The sequence below is a fragment of the Saimiri boliviensis genome, chromosome 9, assembly GCF_048565385.1.
Source record: "Saimiri boliviensis isolate mSaiBol1 chromosome 9, mSaiBol1.pri, whole genome shotgun sequence".
NCBI classification, from domain to species: domain Eukaryota; kingdom Metazoa; phylum Chordata; class Mammalia; order Primates; family Cebidae; genus Saimiri; species Saimiri boliviensis.
In genome coordinates this window covers 72,388,939-72,415,393 of record NC_133457.1, presented here as the reverse complement: position 1 = coordinate 72,415,393, position 26,455 = coordinate 72,388,939, and the positions used below count along the sequence as shown (strand labels likewise).

At 44.7% G+C, this 26,455-nt stretch overlaps 1 protein-coding gene across 2 annotated transcripts in view; it reads right to left on the bottom strand.

Annotated features, from left to right (window-relative positions):
• ABHD12 (abhydrolase domain containing 12, lysophospholipase) overlaps nt 1–26,455 on the bottom strand; it is a 90,967-nt gene that overhangs the window by 20,949 nt on the left and 43,563 nt on the right. For both annotated transcript variants that reach the window (XM_074406149.1, XM_003942940.4), the window contains exons 2-4: nt 15,068–15,192; nt 6,266–6,371; nt 2,513–2,632 (exon numbers count right to left, since the gene is read on the bottom strand). In XM_074406149.1, coding sequence (XP_074262250.1) covers nt 2,513–2,632; nt 6,266–6,371; nt 15,068–15,192 — 351 coding nt within the window. The remainder of the gene's footprint in view (nt 1–2,512; nt 2,633–6,265; nt 6,372–15,067; nt 15,193–26,455) is intronic.

The window sequence follows — 26,455 nt, the reverse complement described above, 5'->3', positions numbered from 1 at the left end:
AAGCCAAAAGTACAGAAACAAAAATATAAGGGTCAGGGTGTGGTGGTTCATGCCTGTAATGCCAGCACTTTGAGATGCCAAGACAGGCGGATCATTTCAAGTGAGGAGTTCGAGATCAGCCTGGCCAACATGGTGAAACCTCTCTACTAAAAATAAAAAAATTAGCTGGGCATAGTGGTGGGTGCCTGTAATTCCAGCTACTCGGGAGGCTGAGGCAGGAGAGTCACTTGAACCCAGGAGGCTGAGGTTGCACTGAGCTGGAATCATGCTACTGCACTCCCGCCTGGGCAACAGAGTAAGACTCCATCTCAAAAAAAAAAAAAAAAAAAAAAAATAGGCCAGACAAAGCGGCACGTCTGTAATTCCAACACTTTGGGAGGCCAAGGTGGGTGGATCACCTGAGGTCAGGAGTTTGAGACCAGCCTGACCAACACGGTGAAACCCCATCTCTAGTAAAAATACAATTAGCTGGGCATGGTGGCCGGTGCCTGTAATCCTAGCTACTCGGGAGGCTGACGCAGGAGAATCACTTGAACTAGGGAGGCAGAGGTTGCGGTGAGCCAAGATCGCACCATTGTACTCCAGCCTGGGCAACAAGAGCGAGACTTCATCTCAAAAAATAAATATAAATAAATAAAGGAATGAGTTTCAAGACGAGGAGGAAACACTGTGAAATACTTTATCATTGTAGAATTCACAGTGGCTAAGTTTCTACAATTTTCTACATTAAGCAAAATGGAACAGTTGCTGGGAATCCAGGGGGTTTGGACCTCAGGAAAACCCGGTGGTGGATCCTGCAGACCTGTGAAACCCCACTGGGGAGGCACAGGACAAAGAAAGCAGACAACGTGGGGGTGGTAAGGCCTGCAGCCAGGCAGTCTCTGCAGGAGTTGCGGGACAGCAAATCTTGAAAGTCACAGCATCTCTTCCTAACCTAAAGTTATAGCAGGTTTCTTTTTTTTTTTTAAACCACGTGATGGGCACTGCAGAACTGAACCTTATTCATAGCCAACCACAGTTCCCTCATTTATAAAACGATGCTGCAAGAGCTGTTTGTAGTTGCCTGCTCTTTGAAAAGCAGAAGAGAAACCCGTTGCAGCTTGTCCCAGACAAAGAAGAAAGCAAACTGCGCAGGACAAGCATGATTCAGTAGCTGCCCACGCTGTCCCTGGCACAGAAACCACCTCACAGGCCATGCCACTGAGCTGTTTCAGCAATGCCCTCTGCACAGCTCCACCATGCAGACACCCACTTAAGCCTGCTTTTCCCTCCAGAAGGGCCCGGCATGGCTCTCCTTGCTGGCTCTGCTATAAATTGTTTGCCCCCAGCCCCAACACACCCTGGTGCCACACTGGTCCTCGCCCCTGGCCCTAAAGTGGCCCTGTCTTCATGCTGGGTCTGCCTCTGCACTGGCTCCTGGCTGCCTCTTTTACATGAAGACTGGTGGTTTTCAAACAATGCTTGGTTCAGAAAATGCATCCATCTGCCTCCGCTCCCCGCCCTGCCACCTCGCACCCATGCTGGGCTCTCCCAAAGAGGCTCTTCTGAACAGCAATCACATGGTGTGAAAGGAGCACCAGGCTGCCTTTAAGGCAGGGAGAGCAACTCTAGTACAGCCAGTCAAAAAGACAAGCTGTTAGACTCACTCAGGAAAAGCATCTGAAATAAAACCGAGCAGGGCTGATCAACCAAACAGTACATGTACTTCACCAGCAGTCTGTTAGGGTGAGCATGGGGCTCACAGCCGGAAGCAGAGAGCTCACACTGTAGGGCGGCCTTCGAGGACCCCAGCACCTGCTGCCTTCAGCCTCTCCCTCCTGTCCCTTCTTAGCACTTGCCACCTTTTTTCCAGGAAGTGTGCCTTCTCCTCCAGGGCTATCCTGGCTCCGGCTTCCTGTCTGCACCCTGGAGCTATCCTACAGGTAACAAAAATCTACCTGCCACTTCAGGCCACATGACACATATGGAGAAAACCAGCTGCCAGTGAGCTGGAGATGCCCATTCCCAAGGGCCCAAGGTGGCCAAAGCCAAGTGCCATCATGACCCATCCTCAGAGGGACCCCAAAGCCCTCGTTCTCCGAGAAACCCTGCTCCCCAGATCACATACCAGCGGATGGTGTGCCCTTTGAGATTACAACAGGGAGAAAAACAACATGTCCCTCTGGCCGGGGAGCTCAGCCTCCACCATCTCAACCCAGGCTGGAGCTCCAGATAAGGGGCATCTCCACACAGCTTCCGATGCTTGGTCCCCAAGAAATACATCCCTGCTGGCCTCAAACTGTGGGAACGCTGCTTCATGTAAAGTTCACCTGAACTCTGCCTTCCCCCAATTCTGTAAGAATTCTGCCTTTCCCTTTGTTGTTCAGAGGCTCTCCCTCGTTGCAGTGGGCCAGGAGACCCGATTTTGTGGGACCTCAGGTTTGCTCTTGCTGGTTTCCAGCAGACTGGGCCAGGACACTCCCACTCTAAAAAGGAGCCGTGCTCCACAGTGAAGATGGGCTCTCTCCCTCACCTGGTACCTGCGTTCCCATGCAGGTACAGAATGATAGGGTGGCTGGAAGCCAAAGCATCCTCGTACCACAACTGGTCTTTGCCTTGGGCGTTCTTCCACCAGACGGCGGGAACAGTGTGCCTGGAGACAGAAACAGAGGGGAGCACAGGATCAGATGCTCCTTCTGTCCTCATCCTGGCGACTGCCTGTGGTATTACTTAATCAGCTCAAGTCCAATAACAGGAAGCTGCAGACCCCATCTAACTACAGAGGGACAGATGGGGGTGGGTGGTAGAAAACTATCCCCATCACTAGAATCGGTAACCACGGAACTGCAGGCTGTGTGGACAGTGCTGACAGCTTTAGAAGGAGCGTTCCCTGATTGCCAGACCGGCTCTTCTGGGCCACAAAGGCTGGCACTGCAGCGGTCACCACTGGGGCCTGGCAGAGAAGCAGCACTTAGTCCATCCTGAGTAACAGCACTTTCCTCATACTTACCCCACATCCCAGTTAACCCCATGCTTAAACTGTCCACAGCTTAACTCATAATGGATTTCAAACAGTACACGCTATCACATGTGCTAATTCAGCAACACCGATGCTTGTGAGCCAGACTAGAAACCAGGCCATCACAGGCGCCATTTCTTTTTTCTTTTTTTTTTTTTTTTTGACACGGAGTTTCGCTCGTTACCCAGGCTGGAGTGCAATGGCGCGATCTCGGCTCACCGCAGCCTCCACCTCCTGGGTTCAGGCAATTCTCCTGCCTCAGCCTCCTGAGTAACTGGGACTTGACAGGCATGCACCACCATGCCCAGCTAATTTTTTGTATTTTTAGTAGAGACGGGGTTTCACCATGTTGACCAGGATGGTCTCGATCTCTTGAACTCGTGATCCACCCGCCTCAGCCTCCCAAAGTGCTGGGATTACAGGATTGAGCCACCGCGCCCGGCTTGTTGCAGGCACCATTTCTAATGTTGAGCAGGCGCCAACTTCCCGGCCTGCTCACGGTGCATGCCTGGCCAGGCACTCTGAAGCCATTGGTCTATCTAGCCAAACCTTTCTTCAGAGAGATACTAAGGTTAGTTTTAACCTTAGTATCAGGCCAAATCGAACACTTAAATCACTGGGGAGGGTCCAAAAAAACAGCTTTTCTGTAAAGCTTATTCAAATTCATTCTGAATACCAGTGACAAGAATCTTTAAAAAAAATATTAATGGCCAACTTCTTATTTTCTAGATCTTAAGCTTCAGCATCTCATTTTTTTTCTTTTTGAGATGGAGTTTTGCTCTTGTTGCCCAGGCTGGAGTGCAACGGCACGATCTTGGCTCACGGCAACCTCCACCTCCCAGGTTCAAGTGATTTTCCTGCCTCAGCCTTCTGAGTAGCTGGGATTACAGGCATGCACCACCACATCCGGCTAATTTTTTGTATTTTTAGTAGAGATGGAGTTTCTCCATGTTGGTCAGGCTAGTCTTGAACTCCCAACCTCAGGTGATCCACCTGCCTCGGCCTCCCAAAGTGCTGAGATTACAGGCGTGAGCCACCATGCCCGGCCTCTGCTTCAGCATCTCATTTCTAATGTCTCTCTGATCTGTTCAAGAGGATCATATTTTGGGGTGGATCTAGTTACTATTATCATCACTCCCATACAGTTATAAACCTCAGAGATAGGATGGCACATTTTGAAGGTTCTAGGAGCTGATGTGCTTCCAGTAGCCAGCCCGCCCCAAATCTGGGCTCCTGATGAAGAGCCAGGAAGCTCCCAGCCAGCAGAGGGACCCATTCCTGGGTCCCATTCCTCTCAGCAGACAGGCGATGGCCAGGCCGCCAGGTTTGGCCCCCAGGCATCACTCTAGGCTTTGAGGCCCTCCTTTCAGGAAGCTGGTGGGAGGATCTGATGAAGTGATGGTGGAGGCAGTTGGTGAGCTGGGTCTGCTGCTGCCTGAGGGTCCACCGTCATTGTGACTGCACAGAGCATGGGAGTGGGCAGCAGCCGCATCCACCAACACACAGCTGGCTGTCACTGCCTTGAGACTTGGCATCATTAAACAAAACCTTTATGGGTAACTGAAAATGTATGCAGGTGTTGTTAGTACCTCCAGCCTAATTCTCACCACCATAAACACCCTCCTGCAACAGGACAGACTCGTATTAACCAAAAGGAGGGCTGACCGAGTCCCACTCAGCAGCTCTGTGCAAAACAGGTCATGCTTCAGACAAAAACCTGAAGAGTCCCACAGACACACATTGGTCAGTAAATGCTAGAGTAAATCAAATTAGAAAATGATGAAAGAATTTAATCCCAGCACCAACTACTAAGAACAAAAGCCTCCCTTCTCATTTTATGTTCTTTACCAAGGACCACTGTTAGAAATGTCTGAATGTTTTCTCATCTACACTGGGAAGCTACTCACAGCATTTCATTTAGAAGCTTCTCACATACACAGTAATTTCTGAGACAGCGGAAAGGGACGTTATGGCTACTGAAAAATAAACTCAGCTAGATAAAGGAGCTGTGATTCAGGCTTGCTTCTCAGAGAAAAAAAGGAAATTCCACTGTGAGGTTGCTCAGTTCTAATTCAGTTGTTCAGAAGCACAACTTGTATACAGAAGAAAACATTAAAATATATTCCAAGGAGAAACAAAGACGCCACAAGACTTATGCTCAATGTAAATTTATGGCTTAAAAAAGTAAATACTGCCGGGCGCGGTGGCTCAAGCCTGTAATCCCAGCACTTTGGGAGGCCGAGGCGGGCGGATCACGAGGTCAAGAGATCGAGACCATCCTGGTCAACATGGTGAAACCCCGTCTCTACTAAAAATACAAAAAATTAGCTGGGCATGGTGGCGTGTGCCTGTAATCCCAGCTACTCAGGAGGCTGAGGCAGGAGAATTGCCTGAACCCAGGAGGCGGAGGTTGCGGTGAGCCGAGATCGCGCCATCGCACTCCAGCCTGGGCCACAAGAGCGAAACTCCGTCTCAAAAAAAAAAAAAAAAGAGTAAATACTTAGAAGACAGCCGACACCATCGTCATCAGCTGGTGAGAAGCTATATGTGAAAAGAAATCAAGCTGTTTTCATACCTAGATGTTCAGTTCTTGGAAAAGATATGTTCAAACCAGTGTTTGTGATTCTTCCCTTATATTCTTTCTTTCTTTTCCTTTTCTTTTCTTTCTTTTTTTTTTTCTGAGACAGGCTTTGCTCTGTCATCTGTCACCTACACTGGAGTGCAGTGGCGTGAACTCAGCTCACTGCAACCTCTGCCTCCTGGGGTCAAGTGATTCTCCTGCGTCAGCCTCCCAAGAAGCTGGGATTACAGGCGTGCACCACCACACCTGGCTAATTTCTGTAGTTTTAGTAGAGACAGAGTTTCACCATGTAGCCCAGGCTGGTCTTGAACTCCTGGCCTCCAGTGATCCACCCACCTCGGCCTCCCAAAGTGCTGCGATTACAGGTGTGAGCCACTGTGCCTGGCTGCTTCTATCTTGTTTCTAGCTTCTTTTTTTGGTTTTTGTTTTTCCTAAAAACAAGGCTCTCTAGAAATAATAATCTGTTCACAAAGCCTTTGCTGTTTTGAAAGCCTCGGAACAGAGTTTAAAGCCATTTCATCCCTCAATCTTAGGATCAAATTCACTAAGGTCTTCCCTTTAGAAAAAAAAGAGGTAAAGATAAAAATGAACGACATTTCAGAGGCCACTGCCAGAGACAGTACCAGCTCAGCCAAGTAGGGCCTTTTCCTGCTGTTAGAGGGGCTACAGAGCTTACTGGCACTCACCAAACTCCAACGGTCACATCTTCCTCTGGCTGCAGGTAGTAATTACACGTGTGATTCAAACCTTGATCCTGTGGTTTTTTCAAGTCAATGAAATAGGGAACCCTCACTGTAGGAAACAAAGAGATGGAAATTAGCATCACTGGCAGTAGATGAATACACACACATACACACAGACATGCACACAAACATGCATACACACGTGCACACATGCATCCACATGTGCCCACATACACACAATCCACAGGTGCACACCCACAAGCACACACAAGCACACATACCCACACCCACACACTGCAGAAGCTCTCAGAAACCACCAAGTTATTTTCCTGTGCAATCCTGCAATCGTGCCAGACCTGCAGGCCCAGCCTAAGGAGGGCAGGGGCTGAGGCCAGCATGGGCAGGGACAGATACTGCAGTGAGGGTAAAGTCTGTGTAGAGACAGGATCGATAAGGTCTAAGGTTATTCAAGGTGTGAGAAGATGCAAATGAGTGAAGGAAAGATTCCCAACAGGTCTGAAGGATAGGCCGGCCAGGAGGGAGGCTGGGGAGGCACAGCCTGCGAAGAACACAGATGAGCCTGGTGCCAGGTGGAGTGGGAAGGACAGCAGGAAAGGGGATGGTGCTGCAGGACCTGACGACCAACTGAATGTTGGGTGGTTAAAAGGGTAAAGGGGGTTTCCAAGTTTCTAGACTGCTGCCTAACACAGAAAAGACAGCAGAAGGTGAGGTGTGGGAGCAGCAAGAGGGATGAATCCACGGGACCCATGCAGAGCAGAGTGAAGTCAGTGCAATGGCCCAGTAGAAATCCTGCATTAATCAGGTCATCTGCCAGTAGGGCAGTGAGTGAATTAACCAGCACCCCAAACTGTGGAAGATTATGGGGCCCTTAGACCTGGAGGATCCTCCAGGACCTGCGGCCAGATGAGAGCAGCAAGGTCACCATGGGTGTGGGTGCGGGTGCAGTATCCCCAATTTGTTATTATAAAAACGTGCAAATGAAAACCCCCATGCCTGGCTGGGAGGAAATACAGAAAGAAGTCAGGCTGCTCACACAGCTTCGAAGTGTGTGTGGGGTGGAATGGGAGCAATTTTTTCCTTATATATACCATTGTACCGGTGTTTTGTTTTGTTTTGAGCTCTTGTTGCCCAGGCTAGAGTACAATGGTGCGATCTTGGCTCACTGCAACCTCTGCCTCCCGGGTTCAAGTGATTCTCCTGCCTCAGCCTCCCGAGTAGCTGGGATTACAGGTATGTGCCACCATGCCCTGCTAAGTTTGTATTTTTAGTAAAGACGGAGTTTCTCCATATTGATCAGGCTGGTCTCGAACTCCCGATCTCAGGTGATCTGCCCGTCTCAACCTCCCAAAGTGCTGGGATTACAGGTGTATGCTACCATGCCCAGACCACCATAAGTAAGTTTAACAGAAAATGAAAGTAAGTTTAACAGAAAAATGAAAAATTTAAAATAAACCCATAAACCCTGAGGTGGGATTTGCCTGCTTTATAAAATGGTAACTCCCAAAAGAGGCAGTGACAGACAGCGGTATAGGCCTGGCTTCTCTTCAGCTATTTCTGGTGGAGAGGGGTTGCATGAAGAATCTCCCATGTCCATGTGGCACACTGCACATCTAGCCTCACTTCCTCAAATGTTACCAGGCTGGGCTCACAAGGACATGGGGACACATATGCCTTCCCAGAAACTCCCTGAGCATCTGTCCCAGACCACGTGGGGAGACAGTTCCTCCCACCAGGGCTGCAGGTCATACCCCACCTTCTTAATCCATCTCTTCCCCAGGAAGCAGATATACCTTCAAAACTTTAATAAGAAATTTATCTCAAAAGAAAAACGGCAGGCTGGGTGTGGTGGCTCACACCTGTAATCCTAGCATTTTGGGAAGCCACGGTAGGTGAAAAACCCTGAGGTCAGGAGTTCGAGATCAGCCTGGCCAACATGGCAAAACCACGTCTCTGCTAAAAATAGAAAAATCAGCTGGGCATGGTGGCGTGTACCTGTAATCCCAGCTACCTGGAAGGTTGAGGCAGGAGAATTGCTTGAACCCAGGGGGCGGAGGCTGCAGTGTGCCAAGATCACCCCACTTCACTCAGACTGGGCAAAAGAGTGAAACTTCATCTCAAAAATAAAAAAAAGAAAGAAAAAAGAAATGCAGCAGCTTCTTCTACAACAGGACACAATTGAAGAAACTGGTTATTTTACCAAAGCTTTGACTGGAATGGTGTGCTTTCCTTTAAGGAGGCAAACTTGACTTGTGGAGCCAATAAAAGCCCTGTGGGTTAAACTGGTCAGTCCCTGTACAGGGTTCCTAAACAGTGGGAAAGAATGTCACTTTCTAACAGGCCCAGGAGCCCCAAGTTATTTTAGGACCTCAAGAGGAGAGGAATTTACCAAACTCATGGGTATTTGAGGGTACAAAACCATCGTTAAAGTCAGCTTTTAAAAAGTCTTAACTGAGATTCCCTATGGAACAGAGTTCTATCAAAGTCAATTTAAAAAGCCTATGTAAAAAATAATTATTTGTGTTGTGCTTTATGCAAATAATCAGGCCAAGTATAATAAGGCTAAAGTTTATTTTGCAAACAAATCAGTCCTATAATGATTTGTTTTTTAATAAAAATGGGGACTGGAGAGGAAAAAAGTATGCTTCAAAAAATCACTATAATATAACTGTTGTTAGCTGTCCTTGCATTTTTCCTGCAGTTTAAACTAGATTTTAAATTCTTTGTGGGCTACAAGTCACCAAACTAATGCATTCGAATCTTTACTTTTAAAACTGGGAATTGTACTCCTTACCCTAGTACTCATTATTCACCTTACTGTACACTGTTTCCTTAAATGCAGTGTTAAAACTATAGATGACAATACAAATGCTTTTGCCATGCAAGCCTTGGAAACCCTGCCAGGCATGTGCAAGTATGCTCAGAGAGTTGCAAAGTGATTACATTTCTCTCACCTTGGGGTAAACAACTACCCTCACTACACCTTTGGCCAGCAGGAAGAAGTTAGAGCTGTCTTTGCCCTTTCTCCATCTTCATTAGCCAACACTTTAAGATTAAGGTGTTATGAAACCCAAAGGGGGCCAGGTGTGGTGGCTAATGCCTGTAATCCCAGCACTTTGGGAGGCTGAGTCGGGTGGATCACAAGGTCAGGAGTTTGAGGCCAACACAGTGAAACCCCATCTCTATTAAAACTACAAAAATTAGCCAGGCATGGTGGCATATTCCCGTAGTCCCAGCTACTCGGAAGCCTAAGGCAAGAGAACTGCTTGAAGCTGGGAGGTGGAGGCTGCAGTGAGCCGAGACTGTGCCACTTGTACTCTAGCCTGGGTGACAGAGCAAGACTCCATCTCAAAAAAAAAGAAAAAGAAAAACTGAAAGAGAGGGATTGAAACCACCATTTCAAAATTATAAGCAAGACACTGAAAGAGATCTGATCTAACTGACTCCATCTTGCTTCTAGCCTCCACGCTGTCCTTGTTCATTCCCGGGCACAGACTGAACTAACTTTGGGAGGAACTTAGTTTATAGTTTAAAACAAAGATGGCATCCCTTTCTGGAAACAAACCTCCTTCTCACCTGGGGACTAGACTACCTCTGTAGGACTAACATTTTAGCCACAAGATTGGAAATTAGGGTTTAAGAGTCATGCAGCTGGAGGCTACAAGACTGACCCTCCCCAAATTGCTCCTGGTGATAAAATCACTACTGTAGAACCTAAGACCAGTGCCTGAGATATTTTGCAGACCCTGCACTTGATGGATCAGCTGGCACCACCCAGATCAATAAACTGGCTCATCTGATCTTGTGGCCTCCCCCCAACCCAGGAACCAACTAAGCACAAAACAGCTTCGACTCCCTATGAATTCACCTCTGACCTGACCATCAGCACTTCCAGCTCACTGGCTTCCCTGCACCCACCAAGTTGTACTTAAAAACTCTGATCCTTGAATGCTATGGGAGACTGATTTGAGTAATAATAAAACTCTGATCTCCAGGAAAAAAAAAAGAACACAGCCATACAAGACTTTAGATTTTATGTTGGCAGTGGGACCCGGAGAAGGCTCCTGACCAGAGGGAGTGACTGGAAATGAGTCCACTTCAGACTCCAGGGCCCGCTCCTGCCGCCTCCATCCTGAGACTTCACCACACACTTCTGGAGCCTGAGAGCTGCAGCCCAGGGTGCAAGTCTGTCATCTGGCAGCCGGGAGCAGGGTGGCTTCTTCAACAAACTCCGAATATCCACGCCTAAAGCCCACTGCCCGTCCCACACCCAGACCCACTCAGCCAATCCTGCCTCTGACGCTGGAACCAGCCCTGCCTCTGCCAGATGGGAGTGGGTGTCCTTGAGGGCTAAGGACACTGGGCTTCCACGAGCTCCGCTTCAGGCCTCACTCAGTTCTGTGTCTGGAGAAGGAGGCCAAGCTCTTGGGATACAAACTGTCCAAGAGTTCTGAGGGCATTCCCTGGCTGAAAAGTGTTTTACAAGGATTAGCAGCTAATCCAGAAACCTTCCAAGCCCAAGAAATCTAAGAACTAGGAAGACAAATTCTACTCCAAGATGGCCTCATTCCAGGAAGCTGGTCTTCTAGTTCACTTTTACTCATTTTAGAAACAACCATGAAAAGGAGGCACAGTGACTGCTCTGAAGTTCCCCAGACGCTGCCTGGGCACTTTCCCTTCCTCAGCAGCACCTCCAACCAGCATCACGTGGCATGGGAGGCATGGGGCTTGGTCAGTCCCAGGGATCACACAGCCCCAGACTGGATGGCTGCAGAAACCACCTAGCCAGTATTACTCCACCCTGCCCGGGCCCCTGCTTCATCCACAGACCTGTGGTGGGGACAGAGTGCTCAGCCCCGTGGCAGCCCCACAAGAGTGGCTCAGGTGGTGGGCCCCTTCGTGTAGTACCATTGAGGTCCAGCTCTCTCATGGCTCCCTCTCATGGGCTCTTCTGAACCGGGAGCCCCTCAGGCAGGCCCCAGCCCCGTGGGCAAGGAAGGCCCACAGAGCTGCTGGGACTGAGGCCTCTGACTCTGCTTCCCCCGTTTTCACTGTCTACCCCTCTGGACATGTCATCACGTACGAGCAACCCAAACATCAACAGCCATGATGGAGAAAGGATCCTGCACGCATGGGTACCACGGAGGGTGAGAGAGTGAGAATGTGAGTGAACAAAAAACGACCTGTTCTGTCATACTTCTTTTATCTAATCTGCAAAATATTTGTTGGGGAAAAGACTGAAACTACTGAGCTGTGATGGACATCTCTGAGTACCGAGGGTTTTAAGCAGGGCTAAGTCTCATTCTAATCACTGTGAGTTACAGAGAACCTTGATACCAGCAGCTGTAAGAGGTGTGGTGTCAACAAAGGAAGGCCAAAACTGGTTATTTGGGTTTTATCAAATTCCAAGTACTTGATGCAGGTTACAGGGCCTTATGTGTGAAAAAAAGAGGTAAGAAAAGAGATAACAGGAGTTAACAGGGCTTGCTCAGGGTAAGGGAAAAAAAGGAAGCTGGCCCTTTGCTTTAAAAACAAATGCATTATAATAGATCTGACCTATTTCCAAAAAAGCCCTCCCTAGCCTCTGAACCAAGACATGACTTTCACTAAGAGATGCCTTCTTGATCCGAAGGCAAACAACGGCTGGGAAGATATTCTAGGTTTCATAAATGCTTGGTCTCACCCAAACATCTTTTGGATGGAATCAGACTGAATACAAATATTGAAAAGCACACATATTTATGTGTATGTAAACAGACACACAGAAAAAAGGCCAGTAGGAAATAAAGTACAGTGTTAAGAATATTCTCAGAGTAATGTTCATTTTCTTATTTACGCTATTCAGGGTTTTTAAGCTAATTCTTTTGTTTTTAGAATAATCAAGTATGTTTTGCTTATGAAAATTTATTTAAAGTAGAGTAATGCCTTAATTCATAGGTGCTATACTTTTTTAAAAGCTTATTTATCTTATTTATAAATTTGGTTTCAGATAGATTTGCTGTGAAGTTAAGAATACCTTAACCATGTCCTGGGGCCCAAGAGATTGCTACTCTTCCTGTAATACTGAACGGATGCCCTGGTCACACTTCTTGTCTGGAGACAAGAGCAGAGCCACCTCCGCAACAAAACTCCAAATCACCGCAGGGCCACGCCGCAGACCCTACCTCCTCAGCGGGGGAGACAGACAGACTTGTAAACGTTGGATGCTCATTACAACTGGAAAACCAACAAACCCCATACTGCTCTTCCTCCCTCCCAAAGGGGCAGAGATCCACACTTGGGCGGGCCCTACATGCTGACACAACACACCGTGGCTTCCTGGGGAGGACAGTGGGGCCTGGGAACCAGTGTCACTCATCACGGAGCAGCGGAGGAGTGGGGTGTGGAGGCGGGGGGGGTTAGGCAGATGGCCAGGGGGTGAGGCAGAAGAAATGTCCAATCGCTGCTCCCAGGTGCTAGATCTTTGGTCAACTTTTCAAAAGAGGCTGGAAACACAGCTTTTTATCACACTGACAACTAAAAATCTCTTTCAAAATACCACTGGGCTGGGTGCAGTGGTTCACACCTGTAATCCCAGCACTTTGAGAGGCCAAGGCAGGAGGATTGTTTAAGCCCAGAAGTTTCAGGCCAGCCTGGACAATATGGCGAAAGCCCATCTCTACTAAAAATATAAAAAATTAGCCAGATGTCATGGTGGTGGGTGCCTGTAGTCCCAGTGACTCAGGAGGCTGAGGTGGGAGGGTCACCTGAACCTGGGAGGTTGAGGCTGCAGTGAGCAGTGATCACACTCCTGCAGTCCAGCTGGGGCGACAGAGCCAGACCCCATCTTAAAACAAAACAAAACAAAACAAGACAAGACAAAACAAAACAAGACAAGACAAAACAAAACAAAACAAAACAAAACACCACTGTAGGCTGTCCTACTCCAGTGTAGGAGACAGGTGGACGGAAATCATTAAGGATGGGTACCTCCTTGGGACGCTCAGCCTCCCTCACCCAAGCCCAGCCCTCCTTTCCCATGCCATGGGGTCTGGACCAGGAGAACCCAAAGTTCTCCCTCAGAGCAGTCTGCCACCTTAGGAAACCCACAGAACAAAATCTGTAGGCTGTGTGTCTACAGTAGCCCAAACAATCAAGCTAAAGAAAATCTATTCAATTCAAACATTTGCTGGGAGCCCACAGTATGCCAGGCCACGTAGGGCAATGCACTCCACACATCCTCCCTTCAAGAACCAGCTCACGTGCACAGCAGCAAAGGCACCTGCCCAAAGAGGCTGGCAAAGGAGGAAAAGCCATGAGGGTCAAGTCTGAGGTCTGCTGATGGTGACTCTGCAGCCCCAAATTCTTTCTGGGCTGTACTGTATATATTTAAGGAACATTAAAGTCAGAAAAACAAAACCCCCGTCATTCTAGTATGTTTAGTTTCATTTTGAGTTTGTGCTTCTCACAAGTGGCAAAACTTAGAGATGAAAAATTCCTAGAAGTTTAACTACTTTTCCATTAGAAAAATCAAATGCCTCTTAGTACACTACATGTGTTTTACAGTTATTTTGAGATACCCAAATAAAAAAACTCAGATTTACACAGTATTAAATACGGGTCTTACAATTTCTGTTCTTCCTACCAGCATAAAAACAAAGAAACAAAAACAGAAATTCCTTTTTAGCCAGTCATTGCCTAAGTTTCTGTGATTAAGTCTACTACAGACTGAACACCCAAACTCGTAAGCCCAGATGCCTTCAGAAGGAGTCTGGAGCCTCTTGGCACCTCCTGTGTTCCTCCGTGGCCTCCTCCTCTCCGCCTCCCTTCACCCCGCCAGTTCACAGCTGCTGCCTCAGCAACATCAGGCCCAGTTTTCTGAGCCTCAAACTCCCAAACACACGAGGCCACACTCACTATGTGTAAACCAATCTAGCCACAGAGTGAGCCCAGAGCCCCTGCCTCATCCTGTTCTAATGCCGCCCACACCTGCTTCTCAGGTTGTCCTTCACAGAACACCCACTGTGTGCGAGCCCCATTGTTCTGAAACCTGGAACCCACAGATGCGGTCTTTTCCTTGGAGCCTCACTTGTAGGACTGTTCCCAGGGCCATGTGCCCAGAGCCTCCACCTTCGACCTCAGGGGCCTGACACTTCTGTACCTTTCTCCCCACACAACTCCAAAAGTATATATGCAGTGTGAAAAAACACAGAAGGTCCGAGTTCACTCAAGGAGACAACCTACAAGGACAGCACAAAATTCCACAGAAACCAAAGAACTGCATATTTAGATTTTTAAGGGTATAAAAAGCTATTTTTTTTTAAGAAAGAAAAAAGGCCTTATTTTTTTAAAGGTATTATATTTTTCAGTGGTCATCTTTTCCAAGAACAGCTAGCTGCTAGAATGCACAACTGACAAGGCATCTCTAATATGATGGCTTCAGCTGACCTCCCACGTTGTCAACATTTTTACTACCTCAGCTGAAGAAAGACACACTGGGCCCGCAGTGCAGTGCAATCTTCTGTGGATACAAATCCAGCACTGCAGAGCAACGCTAGCACAGAAACTCCTCCAGCTGGGAAGGGACACAGGGACCTTTCTGGGTAATAAAACTGTTCTATTTTCAATCTGGGTGGTAGCTTTACCTATTTCTCTCTAAAGATATACACTGTACACTTAAGATCTGTACCCTTCACTGTATGTAAACTAAATTTCCATTAAAGTAAAAAGACTCCCATCAAAATCAGACATCATCATGAAAATGACCCCTTACTAAAATCAAAAGAAAAATGGACACATACCACTTACCGAAATTCAAGAAAATCAGTTTGGCCTGTATTCCAGGACACAGTTTGATGAGAAATGGAATGGCAATGTACAACCCCAAAACACAGAGAAGTATCTTCCTCAGGCGCAACCACAGGCCCTTTCGCCTGCAAGAAAAAAAGTAATGAATAGGTCAAAAGGCAGTAGGTGCCATTTTGCTGTAGTTTGTTGATAGTGTTATCAAAATCCCTAAACAAGTGCCACAAGTATTTTTTTTCACAAGGATACTGCCAGTTATAAAAGTAGTCTCCCACCTGCCTTTGCTAAAGTAATTATTTTAGATAAGTCTTTTAATTTGAGCTTAGAACTCTATTGGGGGTAAGAAGAATTACTTTTCTTAAAAGACAAAGAAATAGTTAATGATTTCTTACATTCGCCCTTTCGGAAGAATCAAGCAGAGAGCAGACCCTGCAAGTGCCCCCCATCTGACATCAGACCCCAGCTGTAACCTCATATCAGGAAAGAGCGGCCTCCTGGTCAGTCTTCTGTGAGACAACTGCAGGCAGGCGTAGGTTACTCATTAGCTCCTAGCAGGAAGCACGTAGAGCAAGGACAGCAACAGAACCTGCCTGACCAGGTCCTCGGAGAGCAGGAGGCTAACAGCTGGCACGGTGTGTCCTTAGATTTATGCCTGGGTGAGCCCCTCTGTACCCACTCAACAGAGGATCCTTCTCCAGGCCCCTCAAGCTAGGGCACCAATCCAGGGTCTCATGAGTCTCTTCTAATTCCTCTCTAGCTCCAGAGTTCTTATTTTGTCCCCAGTTCCCTTTCAAAAATATCTTAACTCAGTGATTCTCAAACTCGTTGGTCTCAGGACTTCTCTACTCTATGAAATTGAGGACCCTATAGAGCTTCTGCTAAAAGAGCTGCTTCTTTAACTCCTCATATGACAGACAGTCATAATCAGTTTATATTTATAATGATCTGTCATATGAGAAGTTAAAAATAAGACATTTAAAAATGTCGATTAATTCATCTAGTAATAACAATCCATTACATGTTGTTATAAATAACATTTGTTATGAAAAATAATTTTCTAATACAAAAAAATTTTAGTGGGAAGAAAAAAAGTTAAAAAGTTTTAGTGAGAAGAGTGGCATTAACATTTTTATAAATTTCTCTAAGCCAGGGAGCTTAACAGAAAGATGGGGTCACCTATCTGCATTCGATCTGCTATGAATCCACATACCACATATCAACTGGAAAACCTCACTGCACACCCATGAGAGGAGGGTGAAAACAGGCAAATCACATCTTGGTGTTATTATGGAAATCAGTCTGACCTTACAGACCCTCTGCAAGGATCTGGGAACCGCAAGAGTGCCAAGGGCACACCTAGAGGACCACTGCTCTAACTTACCATATGAGTCTAAACCTGGATGATTTCCAAAAAAAATTTAAGGTTTTTTTTTGGTTGTTGTTGTTGTTGTTGTTTTGTTTTGAGACAAAGTCTCGCTCTGTTGCCAGGCTGGAGTGCAGTGGCGCGATCTTGGCTCACTGCAACCTCCACCTCCCTGGTTCAAGTGATTCTCCTGCCTCAGCCTCCCAAGTAGGTAGAACTACAAGCGTGGGCAACCACACCCAGCTAATTTTTGTATTTTTAGTAGAGATGGGGTTTCACCATGTTTGGCCAGGATGGTCTCAAACTCTTGACCTCTTGATCGGCTCGCCTCGGCCTCCTAAAGTGCTGGGTTTAAGGTGTAAGCCATTGCACCAGGTCTTAAGGTGGTTTTAAAACCATATATTGAACTGCTGATACAAGCAACAATACAGGTGAATCTCAAAAGGGTTGTTATGTTAAATAAGACATCCGCAAAAGACTGTATATTATATAATTCCCTTTGTCTAAAATTCTAGAAAAGGTAAAACTCTAAGGACAGAAAAACAGAACAGAGAGAGATTGCCAGGGGCTCGGGGTGGAGCAGGAGATTGACTGCAAAGGCTAGGAGAGGATCTTGGAGTGACGGAACATTCTGCACCTTGATGTGGCTGTGGTTACACAAAGACATACATTTGTCAAGACTCATTGAACTATATGCTTAGAATCTGTGAACTTTCCTATATATAAATAATCTCGCCAGGCATGGTGACTCAAGCCTGTAATCCCAGCACTTTGGGAGGCCGAAGTGGGTGGATCTCAAGCTCAGGAGTTCGAGACCGGCCAGACCAACATGGTGAAACTCTGTCTTCAAAACAATAAAAATAAATAAATAAATATATAAATCTCAATAAAACTGATGTAAATAACAAGTTAATAAAGCTGACATAAACACCTCACTAAAGCTGATGACAAATATGGACATCTGATAATGTAACTCATTGATTCATTCACCTGGTTCATTCAGGGATCATCACTGAGCGCCTGGCACTCTGAGGTGGTGGACAGTCAGGTTGGCAAAGGATGGCACCCACACTTGTGCTGTGCTCACAGCCCAGTGGGAGTTAATTAAATACAAGGGCCATAGCACGCTGGATGACAGGTACCTGCTGCTGGCGATACTGCTCAGGGTGATCTGAGCTAGCAGGGCTATGAGAGACAAGACCTCTTGTCTGGCACAGTAAGTTGGGAATACAAGAATTAACTAGATGATGGAGAGAACAGTTTAAAATGGCATCTTAAATGTCATACATGATCTAGCTTTTCAATGAGGAATATTAATCACAATACTGAGATTCAGTGCCAGTTCTTAAGTCTGGTTCAACATCTAACCCATCACTTACTAGCTGTGCTATCTTGAGCAAGTTATTTAACTTCTCTGAGCCTTGTTTTCCTTAATCCTTGGTGGGGATGATAACAGTACGTTTGTGGGGTTCCTGGAAGGATTACACAGTGTAACACATGTGGACTGCACATGTGAGTCCTTGCACCAAATCTGCAATGTATCTTAGCTTCCATGACCTACTCTTTATTCTCCTTAGAGAAAAGAGCAGGGTCTGACACAGCTATTGGCTCTGGCAGGGAGAAACTGGGTATAATGTGAGAGGTTGGAAGAGGACCAGAAAGATTCAGGACATTATCCTGAGAGCAAATGAAAAGCTCATAAAAAGAAAAAAGCCTAAAATCAAGTGTGCCACCACTCCAATGCCTGGCGCCTGTGCTTGGATTGTCTGCTCTGGCACCTGCAGTTACTTCTGTGTCCCTCCCATGATCTGCTTACTCCTTCAGCACCTGCATAGACCTCTTGCCTTACTGTAAGGTGTCAGGTGATTTGCAATTTTGTGCCTGGAGAGAAAGGAAAGCCTATGTCCACACAAATACTTGTTCAAAAATGTTCACAGCTTCAGCCTGGGCAACAAGAGCAAAACTCCATCTCAAAACAAACAAACAAACAACAACAAAAAACCACAAATGTTCATAGCTTTACTCACAGCAGCCGTAAAAAGAAACAACCCAAATGGCCATCTGAGTGAATAAACAAACCATGGTATGCCCTCAGAATGGAATACAATGTGGCAATAAAACGGAATACACTATTGATACATGCAACCATGTAGATGAATCTCTTTTTTTTATTTCTTTTTCTTTTTCTTTTCTTTCATTATTTAATTTATTTTTTTAGGAAACAAGATGAATCTCAAAATAATTATGCTGAGCAAGAGAAACCACGTGAAAGATGGCCAGGTCACTGACAGATTTTCACTGATATATGATTTCACTAAAAGGTATCTCTATTCATTAGGAAAAACAATACAAACCCACCACATTTTATTGCACTTCACTTTAGTGCACTTTGCAGATACCAAATGTTTTACAAATTCAAGGTTTGTGGCAACTCTGCATTGAGCAGGTCTGTCGGTGCCATTTTTCTAACATTCCAATAGGATGTGACTTTGTATCTCTGGGTGAGCATTTTTTACCAGTAAGGTTTCTTTTTGTTGTTGTTGTTGTTTGTTTGTTTGTTTTCAGATGGGGTCTCATTCTGTCACCCAAACTGAAATGCAGTGGCATAATTATAGCTCACTGTAGAGTCAACCTCCTGGGTCCAAGCCATCCTCCCACTTTGGCCTCCCTAAGTAGCTCGGACCACAAGCATGTGCCACCATACACAGCCAGGTTTATTTTTTATTTTGTAGAGACGAGGTCTCCCTATGTTGCCCAGGCTGGTCTTGAACTCCTGGTCTCAAGTGATCCTACCATTTGGCTCTCAAAGGGGTGGGATTATGGGTATGAGTCACAACCTCCCAGACTCAAGTGATCCTCCCACCTCAGCCCCTGAGTAGCTGGGCTGTTATAGGCATGTGCCACTATATCCAGCTATTTTTAAAATTTTACATAGAGACAGTGTCTCCCTATGCTGCCCAGGCCAGTCTTCTTGAACTCCTGGGCTCAAGCAATCCACCCACCTCACCTCTCATAATATTAGGGTTATAAGCGTGAGCCACCACACCTGGTCTAAATACTTTTAAATTAAGGTATGTACACTGCTTTCTTAGATAAAACCTGCCAAAACTCACATAAGAAATAGATAATCTGAACATGTCTGTTTCTATTAAATAAACTGAGTCACTAATTAACAACCTTTCAAAACAGAAATCACTGGGCCCAGATAGGTTCACTGGGGAATTCTACCAAACATTTAAGGAAGAAACTATACCAGTTCACTATAATCTCTTCCAGAAGACAGAAGCAATCTCTTTTTAACTTATCCTATAAGGTCAGCATTACCCTAAAGCAGACAAAGACATTATAAAAAAGAAGACTAACCTGAGCTTAGTGGTGTGTGCCTGTAATCATACCTATTCGGGAGGCTGAGGCAGGAGGATGGTTTCAGCCCAGGAGTTCAAGGCCAGGCTGGGCAAGATCTCCAAAAAAAGAAAGAGGCCGGGCGTGGTGGCTCATGACTATAATCCCAGCATTTTGGGAAGCCAAGGTGGGTGGATGATCCAAGATCAGGAGTTCAAGACCACCTGGCCAACATGGCGAAACTCTGTCTCTACTAAAACTACAACAATTAGCTGGGTGTGGTGGCAGGTGCCCATAATCCTAGCTACTTGGGAAGCTGAGGCAAGAGAATCTTGAACCTGGGAGGTGGAGGTTGCAGTGGGCTGAGATCATGCCCACTGGACTCCAGCCTGAATGACAGAACAAGACTCCATCTAAAAAAAAATAAAATAAAATAAAAATAATGAAAGAAAACTAAAGGCCAATACATACCCCCATGAACATAGATGCAAAAATCCTCTAAAAATATTAGCAAAGGAAATCTAACAATGTATAAAAAGAATCGTACACGATGGCCAAGTGGGATTTGTCCCAGGTATGCAAGGCTAGTTCAATATATGAAAATCAATTAATGTAATACATCGTATCAACAGGCTAAAAAAGAAAAATCACATGATCATATAAATAGATGCACAAAAAGCATCTGACAAAATCACCTATTCATGATGAAAAGCCTCATGGAGGCATACGAGGAATAAAGGTGAACTTCCTCAATTTGATACTATCTAGATACGAAAAACCTATAGCCAACATCTTACATAATCATGAAAAGCTTCAAGCTTTCCTGTTAAGATTAGAAACAAAGCAAGATTACAAAATAAGACAAGAAAAGGAAATAATAAGTACAGAAACTGGAGAAGAAAAAATAAAATTGTTTACAGATCACATGACTGTCTATGCAGAAGATATAAAACTTGGAACTAACAAGTGATTATAGCAAGGTTCCAGGATACAAGGTTAATACACATAAGTCAATAGTTTTCATATATACCAGCAAGGTGAATACTGCCAATGTAAATATTTCCATTTACATTAGCAACCCCCAAAATGAACTACTTAGGGACAAACCTAACAAAATATGTACAAAATCTAAATGAGGAAAACTACAAAACTCTGAAGAAACACATAAGAACTAAATAAAGAGATATTCCATTAATTCTAAGTTCTCTAAGGATAAAAAAATAAAAATAAAGAGATACTCCATCTTCATGGATAGAAAGGCCCAATACTGTCAATATGTCAGTTCTTCCCAACTTTATAGATTCAATGTAATCCCAATCAAATCCCAGTAAGTTATTTCCTGAACATTGAAAAACCGATCCTTAAGTTTATATGGAGAGGCAAAAGATTCAAGATAGACACCATTAAAGGAGAACAAACTTGGACAACTGACACGATCTGGCTTGAATGCTTACAATAAAGCCACAGTAATCAAGACAGTGGAGTACCATCAAAAATACAAACAGACCAAAGAGCCTAGAAATAGACCCACATAACTATAGTCAACCAATCTGTGACAAAGGAGCACGGGCAATACAATGGAGCAAAGGCAATACAATGGAGCAAAGATGATCTTTTCCATAAATGGTGCTGTAACAATTGTACATTCATATATGCAAACAAATGAATGAAGATATGGACCTGATAACCTTCACAAAAATAAAACTCAAAATGGGTCACAGACCCAAATGTAAAATCAGAAAACTATAAAAATCCTAGGAGATAACAGAAAAAAAATTAGGTGAACTTGGTATAATGAAGCCTTTTTAGATACAAAACCACCAAGGTATGACCCATGAAAGAAATATTAATAAGCTAGGCTTCATTAAAATTAAAAACTTCTCTGTGAAAGACAATGTCAAAAGAATGAGAAGATAAGCTACAGATGGGGAAAAAAATATTGACAAAAGTACATCTGATGGGCCAGGCACAGTGGCTCATGCCTGTAATCCCAGCACTTTGGGAGGCCAAGGCGGGCGGATCACAAGGTCAGGAGTTCAAGATCAGCCTGGCCAACATGGTGAAACCCCGTCTCTACTAAAAATTCAAAAAAATTAGCCAGACCTACTGGTGTGCACCTGTAATCCCAACTACTCGGGAGGCTAAGGCAGGAGAATTGCTTGAACCCAGGAGGCGGAGGTTGCAGTGACCTGAGATCATGCCACTATACTCCAGCCTGGGTAACAGAGCAAGACTCTCCCCCCGCCCCCCAAAAAAGGTGTTCACATCATATGTAATCAGAGAAAAGCAAATCAAAACAAGATCTCACTATACACCATTAGAATGGCCAAAATGCAAAACACTGATAACACTAAATGCTAGGAGAATGTGGAAGAACAGGAATTCTCCTCCATTTCTAGTGGGAATGCAAACATGGTATAGTCACTTGGGAAGACAGTTTGGCAACTTCTCACAAATTTAAAACATACTCTTACCATATGATCCAACAATCCGGCTCCTTGGTACTTACTTAAATAAATGGAAAATATATGTCCACAAAAAACAGACATTTACAGCATCTTTATTAATAACTGCCAAAATTTTGAAACAACCAAGACGTCCTTTGATAGGTGAGTGGATAAACTGGTACACCCAGACAATGGAATGTTATTCAGTGCTAAACAGAAATCAGCAATGAAGCCATCAAAAGAACACGGCAGAAACTTAAATATTACTTAGTGATGCTTATTACTAAGTGAAAGAAGCTCATCTCAAAGGGCTACATACTATATGATGCCAACTACATGACATTCTGTAAACGGTAAAACTACAGAGATGGCAAAAAGATTATAGTGGTAATCCAGGGATGAGGTAGGGAGGGATGAACAGGCAGAACACAGATTTTTAGGGCAGTGAAACTGTTCTGTATGATACTACAATGGTAAATAAGTACTACACATCTGTCAAAATCCCACAAAATGTATAAGAGTGAACACTACTTAATTGCAAACTATGGATTTGGGGTGATGATGTACCACACCCCAAATCCAGAAGGGTTCACTCTTGATACAACACACCACTGTGGTGCCGGATATCGACAGTGCAGCATACCATGTGTGGAAGGGGCAGGGCGGGAGTGTGTGGAAAATTCTGTACTTTCCACTCAGTTTTGCTGCAGACCTAAAACTGCTCTGAAAAATAAAGCTTACTAATTTTTTCTTTTTCTTTTCTTTTTTTTCTTTTTTTTGAGACGGAGTCTCGCTCTGTTGCGCAGGCTGGAGTGCAGTGGTGATCTCGTCTCACTGCAATCTCCGCCTCTCAGGTTCAAGCTGTTCTCCTGCCTCAGCCTCCCGAGTAGCTGCGACTATAGGTGCATGCCACCACAACCAGCTGATTTTTTATATTTTGAGTAGAGATGAGGTTTCATCATGTTAGTCAGGATGGTCTCAAACTCCTGACCTCAAGCGATCCAACCGAAAGTGCTGGGATTACAGGCGTGAGACATCATGCCCAGCCCTAATTTTTTAAAAAGTCAACAACAACAAAATGTTAGTCATAGTTGTCAAGTGTCTTTGGACTCCACAAGAAACCTGAAGCACAGGGTAAGAGATGAGAGTGGTGCAAGCACAGTAGTTAATGATTAGAGAGTTTAGATGGAAACAAAAGTAAATATTACGTGAAGAAATGCACAGAACCAGAAAGAGAATACTACCTAATTTTGAAACCTTCACAGCTTACATATTAGAAGTTTTATCTCATTATTTTTACCAGACAGATATATTCTTGTAAATAGGTTCTACAAGAGTCTTGTTACTTTTTCTTAAAAAAAGGAAAAGAAAGAAAAAAAAAATGAAGGAGAGGAAGAAAGAGGAGGAGGAAGAGGGAGAGAGGAGTATTGCTTTATTGCCCAGGCTAGAATGCAGTCTAAAAATGGGTATTGAAAACCTCTTTTATGGCAATAATTGTGCTTAATAATAGAGACAGGAAGAAATGAGGGAAGAAAAAACAAGCAGCCAACCAATATTTCATTTAAACCTGTGAAATGCTATACAATTATTGAGGAATGATTTACTTCACTTTTAGAGTAGGTGTGATGTGGTACTGGTAAGAGTGTGTATTTTGTGTATTTGAAGTGGAGAGTTCCATAAATGTTTATTAAATTTAGTTGTTCTGGATCTGAGTTCAAGTCCTGGATATCCTTGTTAGTTTTCTGTCTCATTGATCTGTCTGATATTGATGTTAAAGTCTCCCATTATTGGCCGGGCGCGGTGGCTCAAGCCTGTAATCCCAGCACTTTGGGAGGCCGAGGCGGGTGGATCACGAGGTCGAGAGATCGAGACCATCCTGGTCAACATGGTGAAACCCCGTCTCTACTAAAAATACAAAAAATCAGCTGGACATGGTGGTGCGTGCCTGTAATCCCAGCTACTCAGGAGGCTGGGGCAGGAGAATTGCCTGAGCCCAGGAGGCGGAGGTTGCGGTGAGCCGAGATCGGGCCATTGCACTCCAGCCTTGGTAACAAGAGCGAAACTCTGTCTCAAAAAAAAAAAGTCTCCCATTATTATTGTGTGGGAGTCTAAGTCTCTTTATAAGTGTTTTGTATCTGGGTGCTCCTGTATTGGGTGCATATATATTTAAGATCGTTAATTAGCTCTTCTTGTTGCATTGATCCTTTTACCATTATGTAATGTCCTTCTTTGCCTCTTTTGATCTTTGTTGCTTTAAAGTCTATTTTATCAGAGGCAAGAATTGCAACTCCTGCTTTTTATTTATTTATTTATTTTTGTTCTCCATTTGGTTGGTAATTTTTTCTCCATCCCTTTGTTTTCAGTGTTTGTGTATCCTTGCATGTGAGATGGGTCTGGATGCAGCATATTGATGGGTTTTGGCTGTGTCTTTTGATTGGGGGATTTAGTTGATTTAAATTTAAGATTAATAATAATATATGTGAGTTTAATACTGCCATTTGATGCTAGCTGGCTGTTTTGCCCATTAGTTGATGTAAACTCTTCATTATGTTGATGCTCTTTAATTTTTGGTATATTTTTAGAAAGGCTGATATTAGTTGCTCCTTTCTATGTGTAGTACTTCTTTCAGAAGCTCTTGTAAAGCAGGCCTGGTGGTGATGAAATCTCTGAGTACTTGCTTGTTCACAAAAGATTTTATTTTTCCTTCGCTTGTGAAGCTTAGTGTGGCTGGATATGATATTCTGGGTTGAAAGTTCTTTTCTTTAAAGGATGTTGAATATTGGCCCCCACTCTCTTCTGGCTTGTAGGGTTTCTGCTGAGAGATCTGCTGTGAGTCTGATAGGCTTCCCTTTGTGGGTAACCTGACCTTTCTCTCTGGCTGCCCTTAGTATTTTCTCCTTCATTTCAACCCTGGTGAATCCGACAATTATGTGTCTTGGGGTTGGTCTCTTAGAGGAGTATCTTTGTGGTGTTCTCTGTATTACCTGGAGTTGAATATATTGTCCTGCCTTGCTAGGTTGGGAAAGTTTTCCTGAATAATATCCTGAAGAGTATTTTCCAGCTTGGATTCATTCTCTTCATCACATTCAGGTACACCTATCAAACGTAGATTAGGTCTCTTCCTTTTTATCCTTTTTTCTCTAATTTTGTCTTCTCGTTTTATTTCATTAAGTTGGTCTTCGACCTCTGATATCCTTTCTTCTGCTTGATCAATTCGGCTGTTAAAACTTGTGCATACTTCGTGAAGTTCCCATGTTGTGTTTTTCAGCTCCATTAATTCACTTATATTCCTCTCTAAATTGCCTATTCTCATTAGCATTTCGTCAAATCTTTTTTCAAAGTTCTTAGTTTCTTTGCATTGGGTTAGAACAAGTTCTTTTAACTCACAGAAGTTTCTTATCATCCACCTTCTGTAGCCTACTTCTATTAATGGAACACACTCGTTCTCCATCAGGCCTTGTTCCGTTGCTGATGAGGAACTGTGATCCCCTGTAGAGGGAGAGGCGTTCTGATTTTGGGTATTCTCAGCCTTTTTAGGTTGGTTTCTTCCCTTCGTTATAAATTTATCCATTTGTCGTCTTTGTGATTACCGACTTTCTAATCAGGTTTCTGAGTGGACGTCCAACTTGTTCCCAGTGCCAAAATCTGAGCAACCGACTGCGCCGGCCAAAACAGCGTGTTAAGGTTGATGGTGCTTTTCTGCCTGGGAATCTCCGGTCTGGCTTCCTTCTTGAATCCGTCCTTCGATCAGCTGAATAGGCAACTCTGCCTTCCCGGAGCTCCAAACGTCGGCCAAAAGGGGACCCAGTCCCATTTACTCTGCACCAAGGACTGCTGCACTGAGGCGCCAGTAAAACCGCTGTGCCGGCCACAAGAGTTGCGCTGGCGACCCGTGGGGCTCCTCTGCTGGGAATCTCCTGGTCCATGAGCAACAACAATTCATCTGAAAGTGTGGTGTCCTCTAGTTCTCTGCACTTTCACTGGGAGCTACAATTCCGAGCTGCTAGTCATCAGCCATTTTGGATCTCTCTCTCTACAAGAGTATTATAACCAAGGGACAAGAGTTCATCATCTGGAAATACTGCCAGAATGTTTCAGCAGGGTACTCCCCAACACCTTTCTCCCTCCTGGACTGCAACCATTATCTGTCTTTAAAACTACCAGGATGTGTGTTTGGGGTATGCCTCTTTCTCTCTTATCCTGTGAATTTTTTCCTCATTTAATTATGAACTACTATAT